Source organism: Dendropsophus ebraccatus, chromosome 12 (assembly GCF_027789765.1).
Source record: "Dendropsophus ebraccatus isolate aDenEbr1 chromosome 12, aDenEbr1.pat, whole genome shotgun sequence".
NCBI classification, from domain to species: domain Eukaryota; kingdom Metazoa; phylum Chordata; class Amphibia; order Anura; family Hylidae; genus Dendropsophus; species Dendropsophus ebraccatus.
In genome coordinates, this window is record NC_091465.1 from 79,089,807 (window position 1) to 79,102,631 (window position 12,825).

The 12,825-nt window shown below is 41.4% G+C and overlaps 1 protein-coding gene across 1 annotated transcript; it reads left to right on the forward strand.

The window, feature by feature from the left end:
- The first annotated feature begins 1,209 nt into the window (after nt 1-1,209).
- On the forward strand, nt 1,210-10,956 carry LOC138768592 (uncharacterized). Its single transcript, XM_069946529.1, has 5 exons — nt 1,210-1,429; nt 2,723-2,833; nt 3,493-3,636; nt 6,810-6,935; nt 10,340-10,956. Exons 1-5 carry the CDS (start codon nt 1,378-1,380, stop codon nt 10,567-10,569), a joined length of 663 nt encoding a protein of 220 aa, XP_069802630.1. The 5' UTR covers nt 1,210-1,377; the 3' UTR covers nt 10,570-10,956.
- Nucleotides 10,957-12,825: the final 1,869 nt, after the last annotated feature.

The following is a 12,825-nucleotide window of genomic DNA, read 5'->3' on the forward strand; positions in this document are numbered from 1 at the left end:
GGGTTAACTGTGAACATTAGCTCCCTTAGTTCTCTATATATTATGACAGAACAGATTTGGGTGTATTCTGTAACCTGGTTCAGTCTCTACTGAAAGTTTTCACAGGGCATAGCCTGGAGGCCAGGACCCAACTGTGGGGTTCCAAGCTGATCCTGATTGTCGATTCTCCAAGTGTTCTTGCACTAGCCATGTCAGGCTAGTAAAAGCCATGGTGTGGCTACTGTGGATGGGAAACAAGGAATTATTCATACTGGGGGGCTATTATCTTCTTCTCAAGAAGTCCTGGTAACTGAGACAGAAACTAAACAATAAGCAGTTAGGTATGAGCAATTAAAACTGAGTACTCTGAAAACGTGCTGGGTTAACATAGGAGTCACCCTGACAGCTAGCAGTACCCATTAGGAGGGGGCCTGTGTTCCTGGATTTGTGTCACTATGTGCCCTCGACCAGCATTAGGCAGATTTTCTTCATAGCCGTGGATACAGGTACTTTTCAAGAATATTGCCACTGACTCAAGGTGCTCAGACCCCCCACAGCTGAATGCAAAAGTGTCTGGATAGGTTTAAGGTAAATAGCTGTCTGTCAAGTGTAAGCCAAGTCAGTCAAGTCTTCTCTCAAAGTATTCTGAGAGTATGGTAAAGCTGCTTAAAATATTCTACAGTATACCTGCTAGGAATTAAGTGACTTATTCTCCTATTTCAAGTATTCTCCGTCCTCAAACCTTATTCTCCAGTATAACTGCTAAAGGCTGTGATTCAAAGTATTTCAAGTACCCAACATATTACAAGGTCAGCAAAACTCTCAAGCTGTTCTATATTTGCACCTTTATTGAAAGAACTTTTACTAACGTGTACGGCACCTTTCAGAAGTTCTTAATTGATGGAATGTCCTGTCACTCTCTTATAACTGTGTCCCAATCTTTGATTCTCCAGCTGAAAAACTACATCTCCCCTCATGAACTACCAGCAGGAAGAAAGCAGTTCTCCTGAACCGGCTGCCATTATCACAGATGATTGGAGAGAACTCCAGAGTGACAGGAAGTGGTGAGGGGGGAGGAGAAGGGCCCAATCACCATGGCAACCCCCTATAGCTACGCCACTGTTAACTGGGGATGATATATATAAAAGAAAAAGGACAGCCTGCCCTGCAAAAAATAATCCTTATCAGAAAAAAAGTTATTGTTTAAAAAAAAAAAAAGAAACAAATTGTTAGAGCGGGAAGGGCTTAAACCAACAGTATTTTATGGCAATCTATCGAAAAGATAAAGAAGCATAAATACTGTACAAACCACCCACTAACTCAAAGGTCATTTTAGCCTTTAGAAACATACGCACGAGACTTCTCGGAAAACATCGCTGTTCTACACCAGCTGGAAAGATGAACAACTTTCCTTTACTTGTGTGTTTGTTAATTCTCTGCCTTCACCTGGGTAAGTCTTAGGCTATGTTCACACAATGTCTTCTTTTGACCGTTTTACAAACGTCTTTTTTAGATTATCATTATTATTACGTCCATAATTTGCATAATACAGCTGTATTTTTACCTCAAAATGACGACTGTCCAAAAAGACAGCCGTAAAAGAGTTTGTTACAGTTTGTTGCTTTTTTTTTACCTTATTTAATTTGAATGCTGTATTTACTTATTTATTGAATTATTTATACATATTTATTTTCCTAGCTCGTATAATACACAGAGATGGAGAGATTTTTTTTTTAACTTTTGGAAATATTTACAATTATTTTTGTTTATTCAAATTTAGTTTCTTCCCTTTTAATTGTATAAAATATTCAGGCACCCCCATTTGTTAGCTAGGCATCCTCTAGTTTTTGGTAAGTTATCCTGTTATTATTAATATTGAGGTATTGGTTGCTTTTACTAAAATTGTTATTGGGGAATCCTCTAATCCCCCCCTGTCTGACACAGTGCTCTCTGCTGCCACCTCTGTCCATGTCATGAACTGTCCGGAGCAGGAGAGGTTTTCTATGGGGATTTGCTACTGATCTGGACAGTTCCTGACATGGACAGAGGCGACAGCAGAGAGCACTGTATCAGACTGAAAAGAATACACCACTTCCTGCAGGACATACAGCAGCTGATAAGTACTAGAAGACTGGAGATTTTTACATAGAGGTAAATTACAATTCTACCTAACCTTCTGAAACCAGTTGATTTTCTGGATAGCCCCTTTAGGAAGTTTAGGCATTTATTTTAACACACATTTTAAAATAGAGGTAATTTCTTATAAATGTGAACATTTACTCAGCGCTCGTGTGAAAATATACTATGTACATATTAGTTTACCAGCTCACAGAGTCCCTCAGGTGCTTTACACTCATGTAACCGGTGAACTTTGCCCCATTCTCCTGCACACTGCTATGGTTTCTCTTTTCCCTATATACAGTCACACAGAATAGCCTGTATGTACTGCCTTCCCTCACAACGTACTGTACATACCCTCCCTCTTTTTTACACTCTGATCTATTGTATTTAACATTTTACCTCTTGCTTCTGATATATGTGTATATACATTATATGTATAAATGTAAATATATATATATATATATAATTGTTTGTTTGTTTTTTTAAATCCAGAACATACTGTAACGTTCTCTCTACAAGTAATGTATATATTTAATTATTTTAATATTGTGATTATTTCAGATATTTTTACTTAGGTTTTATAAAAATTTGAAAATTCTGAACACTTTTCTGTCTCCTGCAGGTCATTGTCTTGTATGCATCTCATGTTCTAATCAGACAGGCAACACCTGCGCAGGACCATCGGTGACCTGTGCAGCAAACCAAGATGTCTGCCTGCTGACAGTTTATCGTGGTATGAGTACTGAGAAAATATGCCCATCCGATTATCCTGGTTACCCTGTGTTCTCCATTAATATAGTACAGTATAGAATTCTGGTAAATAATAGGAATTTCTATTGGCTGCTATATTTCAGCTATTTGCATATGTGCTGTGATTGGCTGTTAGTGTTTACAGTGTGGCCATTATTTCCAATGGGCCATTATTTTCTATGGGAAATTAGGGGTCTTTAAACGTAAATTTCTTAAAAACCAAAAATAGATAGCACACCTGTCACCACCGGGGGCTTCGAAACGTAGTTTGAACGGAGTCTGTGCGCAAAGCGGTTCGGGCTATATTAATCGCAGAAAAATGGCTGGAAGAAGAAGAAGAATATGGATTACAATATAGAGCTTTTTCAAGCACTATAAAAAAAACTTATTCTTCATTGAAAAGTGTCAGGCATTCCCAAGCTCCTGATCTGCTGCAAGCTGGAATCCCTCCTCACTTCCCCTGCTCTACCCGACACTGTGCCAGACTTTGCTGCAAAGCTGAAAACTGAGCTCCAGTCAACAGTAGATCAGATTTTTAAATGGGATCTATAGTAAATATTGCAAAATTCTTTACATTTTGGCAATTGTCTTATTGTCCTAAATTATATGATTTTGTTCTTTATCTCTTTCTTTTTCTTTCAGGTAGCAATGGCACTAGCACTTCCAGAGACTGTGGCATGTCTCCAACCTGTAGCTTCTTCTATTCTTATATGAAAGGATCTGACAGAATAGATGTCACCTTCCGCTGCTGCAGTGAGGATAACTGCCCCTTAGCAGTGCCCGGCTGTAAGTGTCCATCCACACATCCCCTATCCTTCGGAGTTTCTTCCCTCTGTCCCTTCCATAATTTTAGAAAGTAAAGGAATAGAAATATATAGCGGGAGAGGAAATGATGTAAAAGGGGGTCGTGGCAAGGAGGGAAGGAGGCGTGGCCTCATTTATTACAGGCGTAAATTACAGCCCACATCCCTCTCTCATTGAGATGCAGTGTGTGGGAGTATTATATTTAGGGGTGGAGTGTTTGGCTGTTATATTCAGAGGGTGTGCCGTATGCCGGGCTAGCTATGCAGTGTTGTGGCTGCTGCGTGGGTATAGGGTCACTTGGGCATTTGTCACGGTGGCCAGGAGTGGTGTCGGAACCCAGCCCAGGACAAAGGGGCACTGCACTTGACAAAAAGGGATAGCCCAAGTGTAGGTTTAGGTCCAACGCCTAAAAAATAGAGGCCAGCACCTAACCAGATGAACAGCTTACTTAAAATCTTCAGTGCAATACAATACAGTTGTGATGATAACTTTAAGACCAGGTGCAGGTGATAGGTAGTTAGGAATAGTAGTTACAGAGAAGAGAGTAGGGGTGCCTCTTGGGGGCCTTGACAAGGTAGTAGTGTACTCTGACGGGATGAGTTTTAGTAGAAGTGTAGACTATCCCATTTAGTGTGCTATGTGACTGCCTTCTGCCCTAACCAGTTTACCGAGTGCCAGGTTAGGTAGTAAGAACCCCAGACCTTTACAACTTTTTGAGACTTCTCAAAAGAGATGTATGTAGTTTGTAGGATACGTCAGCTTCAGCTATTTGTCCTACTGGGGTTATTACATAGTGGTAGTTACTGCCCTTAGTGAAGAGGGGTCCCAGGCGTGGACAAGGTTTCTTCAGAGGAGGGCTACCCCTCCGGGGGGGGGGTTTGCATAAAAGAATATTTCTGTATCTGTCTTTGTGGCGCCTGACAAGGGCTCTGCCCTGGGCTAGGCTCACTGCAGCAGGGACTCTCTCACTCTGACTGTGTGTCTGTTCCTTCCCATCTCTGCTAACAAAAGACATCCCACCAGGAACTAACCTTCCTTTTACAGGGGAAAACTAACCTAGGTTCTAATTGGCTGTGAAGGGAGAAGAAAGAGTAGGGAGGATAGGTGGGAAAGTGAGGGAAAGCACCTGCACCTGTGATAGGATAAAACAAAGCATGTGACAAACAATAGTTATCTCATTACTCCTTCAGCTGTGCTTAATACATAACATACAATAATAAAGAGAGTGGCACCTAGTGGGGAAAATACATAACAACATCTCCTTCATCCCCTATGTGCGATACCTGAAAGAGATACTTTGCCCAGGTGGAATAAAGACTTAGTGGAGCACCACTACTGGTGTAGTGTGTGGCAGTATTATATTTAGCGGTACTGGTACAATCTGTGAAAGGCATTTTTCTTAGTTCTAAGAGGAAGAGGATCTGCTGCAAAGTCAGGAACTGGCAATGTCTGAGCATCAAACTCTGCAGAAATGAGGCAGAGATGAGGGAAGAAGCAAAACCAAGGAATGCACTGTTACTCTATGAGATGATGCTATCCCTTTATTATGGTACTGGTTGATTAGGCTAAAAACCATTCATTAAGACAATATATAAAGGAACCAAATGAACCCAAAATTGCCAGATTTGTAATTTACTTCTATTAAAAAATTTTGAGTTTTCCAGTACTTATCAGTTTCTGTATGTTCTGCAGGGAGTGGTGTGTTCTTTCCAGTCTGGAGAGCAGGAGAGGTTTTCTATGGGCATTTACTGCTGCGCTGAACAGTTCCTGACATGAACAGAGGTGGCAGCAGAGAGCACTGTGTCAGACTGGAAGGAATACACCACTTCCTGCAGGACATACAGCAGCTAATAAGTACTGGAAGACTTGAGATTTTTAACCCTTAGAGGACCGGGCCAATTTCAATTTTTGCGTTTTTGTTTTTTTCCTCCTTGTGCTTAAAAGGCCATAGCAGTTGCATTTTTTCACCTAGAAACCCACATGAGCCCTTAATTTTTGTGCCACTAATTGTACTTTTCAATGACAGGCTGAATTTTTTCATAAAGTTCACTGCGAAACCAGAAAAAAATTCAATGTGTGGTGAAATTGAAAGAAAAAAACAGCATTTCTTTTATTTGAGGTTATTTGTTTTTACTCTGCTCGCCCTGGGGTAAAACTGACTTGTTATATATGTTCCTTAAGTCGTTGCTATTACAACGATATGTAACATGTATAACTTTTCTTTTATCTGATGGCCTGTAAAAAATTCCAACCATTGTTAACAAATATATGTTCTTTAAAATCGCTCCATTCCCAGGCTTATAACGCTTTTATCTTTTGGTCTATGGGGCTGTGTCAGGTGTCATTATTTGCGCCATGCTGTGCTCTTTCTATCGGTACCTTGATTACGCATATACGACTTTTTATTAAAATTTTTCTGGATTTGATGCGACCAAAAATTCGCACTTTGGGATTTTTTGCGCTTACGCCGTTTACCGTGCGAGATCAGGAATGTGATTAATTAATAGTTCGGGTGATTATTCATTTTTTTTTATTTATAACATGGGAAAAGGGGGGGCGATTCAAACTTTTATTAGGGGAGTTTTTTTTTTTATTAATAATACTTTTTTTTTTACTTTTACACTTATACTAGAAGCCCCCCTGGGGTTAGGGTTATTCCCCCCCTGGGGTTAGGGTTATTCCCCCTGGGGGACTTCTAGTATAAGTGCACTGATCTCTCATTGAGATCTATGCTGTATAGTTATACAGCATAGATCCATGATAGGCACTGGATTACGGCGCAGACCCTGGCCCAAGCCAGATGTGTGGATCGCTCCTCCGGGACACCAAGGATCGGCTTCAGCAAGTATTCGGATGCAGCTGCATCCAATTACTTTATTAGCGGGCACGGCAATTGGACTGTGCCCGCTAATAGCCGTGGTTCCGGGGTACATGCGGCACCCGGGACCGCGCTGCCCACTCTTGACTCCCGTAGGTGGCCCTGGAAAGTACATGTACACCCAAGGTCGTCTAAGGGTTAATAGAAGTAAATAACAAATCTCTGGCACTCTCTGGCACCAGTTGATTTGAAAGATTTTTTTTTTTTTTTCGGGAACAACCCCTTCAATAATGTCATAGCTCTTGTTTATTTATTTACTTTTTTTTTATCTTTTTAGTTCCAGCACCCCCAAATCAGTTCTATTGCCCTTTGTCATCTTCTCACACAAATGGTTCTGAAGAAGTCTTGCAATGTAAGGGACCTCAGGCCAAATGCTTCAATCTGACATCAGCTGACCCCTCAGGTACTGAGAACAATCTCTGAAGTTAATGTAGAGTAGAAATTCTCTCTCTGCTATCTGCTACATGCTTGCATTACACAGTCATCTATAGGACTGCATATCAGCACAACGTACAATCAATGGCCGTTGTATGGAGTGTCAAACAACGGCCGTTGTTGAATTGAAAATTGTATTGAAATCAATTCACAATGGCTGGAAGTAACTGACGTAATTATTTCAATGGCTGCAGCAAACAACGTCGGTTCAATACATTGTGTGACTTCAATGCAACACATTTCATGACTGTGGCTTTAATTGAAAACAACGGACATTCTTATCATAAAATTGTGTGAACATAGCCGTAAAGTTTATTAGGTCTTATGCACACGTTCAGTATTTTTTTCTGGTCCTGAAACAACCCGTGAGAAATTGCGGATTGGACATCCGTATTCCTTCCGTATTCCATCCGTATTTCATCCGTATTTCCATAATTCAATTTTTTTGCTACTCATTGCTTTTCAATGCAGTTCATCCGGATTTTTTTGCGGAAATACGGATGCCAACGTGTTACAATCCGTAAACAATCCGTAACCAATTGATTTCAATGAGGGGATCCGCAAAAAAAAAATGGGTCCGCACCGGGTCCGCACTAGGACATGTCCTTTTTTTTTTACGGATTGATTTTCATCCATTTCTGCTACTGATCGTGTGAATAGCCCAATAGACATCAATGTGCACTAACTCGGATATGGAAATACGGATCCGTAAATTACGGAACGTGTGAATAAGGCCTTAGGCTATTTAGCGCTGCAAAACCTGTATGCGTTGTACAAATAAATATTATGTAAATAAATAAATAAATATATTATGCTAAAGTATGCTAAAAACAATAATGTCCAGAAATAGAATTCTAGAAACAGCTTTACCAAGGTTCAGATGTACCGCAATGCTGCCCCTGCAGTAAAGAACGGGCGCTGAGGCAATTGCAATTGCAAATTATTCACAGTATAACACACATTACAAAGTTATACAATTTTGTAATGTATGTTATGTCTGTGAATCGCCCCCTTCCCGTGTTCCCCGACCCCGCTCGTGTACCCGGAAGTGTGTGGTGCCTTATACATTACCTGATTCGTGTCGAGGCCATCCGCCATCTTGTGCCAAACGTCATCTTCGGACGGACGGCCGAATCGCTGCCCCTGTCCCCCCTCCGCCGCGTCATCAGTTGCTCAGCCGCGATTGGCTGAGCATAACTGTGTTCAGCCAATCGCGGCTGAGCACAGTTGCGACGCGGCGGAGGGGGGGCGGCAGCAGCGATCCGTCCGTCCGAAGATGACGTTTGGTACAAGATGGCGGACGGCCTCGAAATGGATCAGGTAATGTATAAGGCACCACACACTTTCCGGGTACACGGGTGGGGGTGGTGGGACACGGGGAAGGGGGCGATTCACAGACATAACATACATTACAAAGTTGTATAACTTTGTAATGTGTGTTATTCTGTGAATAATTTCTTAGCGCCGCACTACCCCTTTAATTATTAATAAAATGGTCCTACTGTGACTCTTATAACATTCTTAGTTTTTCACCTACGGGGCTATATGGGGTGTCGTTTTTTGCACCATGATTTTTAGTAGATCTGACAATTTGATCACTTTTTATTTTATCTTTATAATACATATAGTAACAAAGAAATGGTATATAATATGTTTATTTATTTTTATATTTTTTATTTGTATAATTGGATAGGGGGTGATCTTAATTTTTATTGAGGAGGGGCTTTGGGGTATTTTTAAAAATGCCATAGGAATAGCACTGATCAGTGTTATCGGCATTCTGTACATAGAGTCTGCCTGCGGCAGACTCTACAAGCAGAACATTGGACTGGATTGATTGATCACCCCAAGATATATATTACTTAAAAATATAGTGTTATCACTAATAGTACTGGCTTCAGCGGTTTTGCAAAATTGAAAGTTGAAAATAGAAGAACTACACAATGGGGCTGATTTACTAAAGTGTTTCCAGCAGGTGTGCAATACAATTTTTTTAAAAAACCCAAAAACCTGTCCTTTTTGTTCAAAAACCTGCCAAGTGGGTGTGTCCTGAGTGTGTCACAACCAACAGATTTATTAAGCAAACTCTCATTTGCTGTACCTTGTCTCTGAGCTCTAGCCCCGCCTCCTGAGTGATGTCACCATCTGTATCCTGCCCCTTCAGCCTACATCACCATCTCTCTGACATTTATTTGCAGAATCCTGCCCTCATCTTTATCTTTACTGTTTTTTTCTATATTATTCTCCTATCCGCCATGCAAGCTTATTGTTCTTCTCTTTCTTACTATTATGATCCTTATTTGCCTTCATCCCACCTTCCTTTCTTGTCTCCTACCTTCCATTCTGTCCATTCTTCTTTATCTCTATGTTAACTGTTATTTGTTCCTTCTCATCCTCCCTTTCTACAATTACGCCTATCTTATATTAGGCCCCAACCCCTTTTCCCAGGCAGGATTCACTATTAGGCGCACGCCTCTCAGTGAATACAGCCGGCTGGGCGCCCGAACCTGCGCCCTGCGAGCAAGCGTAAATCATGATAAATGAGGCGCGGGAGGAGGACACGCCTCCTCCCTGACTTGTCACACTCCCCCAAGCTCCCCTAGCCCGCCCATTGGGCAAGCTGGGCATACGGCAGGTGTACGCTAAGGAGAAGGGGCAAATCTGACCTTCTCCCTAGCATACGCCTCGGGCGGACGTTTCATAAATGCCCCCCTTTGTGTTTATGTGACACCAGTATACTTATAGGCCTAGTTCATACAATGTAAAAATAAGGGCAAAATACAGCCGTATTTGGATAAATATGGCCTGAATTAATGAACATGTTCTTTATTTCAGGCATGTATTTATCCAAATACAGCCGTATTTTGGCCTTATTTTTACGTTGCGTGAACATGGCCTATACTTTACCGTCCTCCCTTTTTCCTATTCCTATTTCCTTCGCATAGCGTTACCTTATCTTCCCCCCTTTTTTCTTTCCCTTCTTTCCCCTCCTTTCTTTTTATTCTTCTTTAATAATATTACTAAGGCTAGGTTCACACTGCGTTTTTGCAATCCGTTTTTTGCAGAAAAAACGGATGAAAAAAATGGATGCATTTGTGTGCATCCGTTTTGATCCGTTTTTCCATTGACTTCCATTGTAAAAACGGATCAAGACGGATTTGTTTTTTTTACAATGAAAGTCAATGGAAAAATGGATCAAAACGGATGCACACAAACGCATCCGTTTTTTTTATCTGTTTTTTGCAAAAAAAAAAAAAAAAAAAAAAAACGGATGGAAAAAACGGATTGCAAAAAGGCAGTGTGAACCTAGCCTCATGGCAATGACTATAATAATTTGTATTAATGGTGCAATGTATTTTTATTTCATCACAGGAAACATTTCTTCTATGAACGGTTGTGCCAATGATTTCTTCTGTTCTCAATCCATTGCAAATTTGACTCAGCTGACATGTTACAATGCCACAGCCTCCCCTACAAGCCCCCCTACAACTACAACCAGACCTATACGTACAACCAGTGCTGCCAGTCCAACTAAGTGGTCGTCTACTCTGTATTCTAAGGGTCTCTTGTTACTGCTGGGACTATTCTGTATGCATACCTGATAGAATTGTACACTTGTATATGTAATTTAAAATGTCAAATAATAATATGGTGACAGCTAGGCTATGTTCACACATAGCATTTATGTCAGCATTCTGGTCAGTATTTACAGCCAAAATCAGGAATGGAACCAACAAAGAAAATGTATAATGGAAAGATTTGCACAGTTTCTATGTTTTCAACCCACTCCTGGGTTTGGTTGAAAAAATACTGACCAAAAGAATGAGCGAAATACTGTGTGTGAACATAGCCATAACCTCTCAGCGTGTTATTATAACGAGCATTTTAATTTTTTACATTTTGAAAATTTCTTATGAATCTATGGTCACATATAGGGAAAAGTACTACCTAATATCTTATTAAATATTAATATCTTATGAAATATTAAAGAGAGCCTATCATCATTTAAAGGAGATTTCCTACACTATAAAATCCCTCTCAGAACCTATTACTCTACCCTTCACCTCGCCAAACAAACCTACTTCCATCTAGATGTAGCAAGTAGAAGATGATATTGCGGCACTCACTTGGAATTCATAAAAGGTCTTTATTTTTCATTGGACAGCATACAAAGTAACCACATGTGTTCAGTATAGGTTACATGGCAGATGCAAGTACAATCACTCAGAGCGACGGCCGTTTCGCGGTCATACGCATCAACGGGCTCAGTGGTACGCCAGGTCACACATTGGAACAGCTTGACCGTAAGGGTGAGCCATAGCAGTAATTTATGGATTATACACTTGCATATGGGAGTAGTGCCAAGTGAACTTTTTTTCTTTATTTGCTACTTCCATCTAGAGATGAGGGAACCTGGAGCATGCTGGAGTCCATCCGAACCCGAACTTTCGACATTTGATTAGCGGGGGCTGCTGAAGTTGGATAAAGCCCTAAGGCTATGTGGAAAACATGGATATAATCATTGGCTGTATCCATGTTTTCCAGACAACCTTAGGGCTTTATCCAAGTTCTGCAACCACCGCTAATCAAATGCCGAACGTTCGGGTTCGGATGGACTCGAACCCGAACCCGGTTCGCTCATCTCTATTCACCTCTTATCTCCTCACTGTCCAACAACCCAAAACACATCTTTGATACCTTTAACTCTTTTCTTAAGCCTAAAGTTCCCACACGCATCACTGACCTCTCTGCTGAAGACCTGGCCTCCTACTTCAAATCTAAAATGTACACTATCCGCTCTGACATCACCTCCCAGCCCCAAGGTCCCGTAGATCCCATTCCCCCATCACTCTCGGTTTTTGACCTAGTGACAGAGGAAGAAGTCTCCAAGCTCCTCTCCTCCTCTCATCTTACCACCTGAACACACTAGAAAGCGTCAGACAAGGAGCTGACAAGGAGCCGGCAACGGTGCGGCAAGAGGTATGTGCCGTGGCCGCGGATGTGACACTCACCTATAAAGCTCCTCACAACTCTGCCCGTCATCTCCACCTACCATTCTACCCATGCTGTACATTCTGCTAATAATCTTACATGAAGATCTTCCATAATCAGAACCTCACACTCCCGCCTCCTTCTCCCGTGCTGCACCAGTTCTCTGGAATTCATTAACCAAAGACCTCAGACTCATACCCAACACTCACAGTTTCAAGTGTGACCGGACCATTTGCAAGTCAAGCACTTACTACCTCTTGTGTTACCCCCAGTCTTCCTAGTCTGTAAGCTCTTGCGAGCAGGTCCCTTATTCCTTTATATTTTTATTTATTTAAATTATCCAATTCTTTAATATAACCCCTGTATTGTGTGTCTGGAAAATGAAAGCGCGCTGTGGAATCTGTTGCCGCTATACAAATAAATATTATTATTATTTTTAATTATATTATTATAGAAATACTTGATTGAAATCCCTGCTCCTTCCATACTCAGGGATCCTGATTATCACTCGGTGGAATAGAGAACGATCAGTTGATGATCGTGTCATCGGCTGATCGTTCATTTAGGGCCAGACCTAAAATCATCGTTCCCCCACCGCGCATCGCTATGGTGGAATAGATGATCTTTAGCACTGCAGAGTTTTGATGCGGGCGCATCCGTGCGCGCCCGCACCAGAACTGTCCACTGCAGACTATGGAGCCAGCGGCCAGAGCCGCTCGCTCCATAGTGTGCACTGACAGCGTTTTCTGCGGCCGCTATTCACTGAATAGCGGCCGCAGAAAACTGACATTTTAGTTTTCTACGGCGCTGCTAGTGATCCCGACCGGAGTGTACACCATGTGTATACACTCCTGCCGGGATTCCCT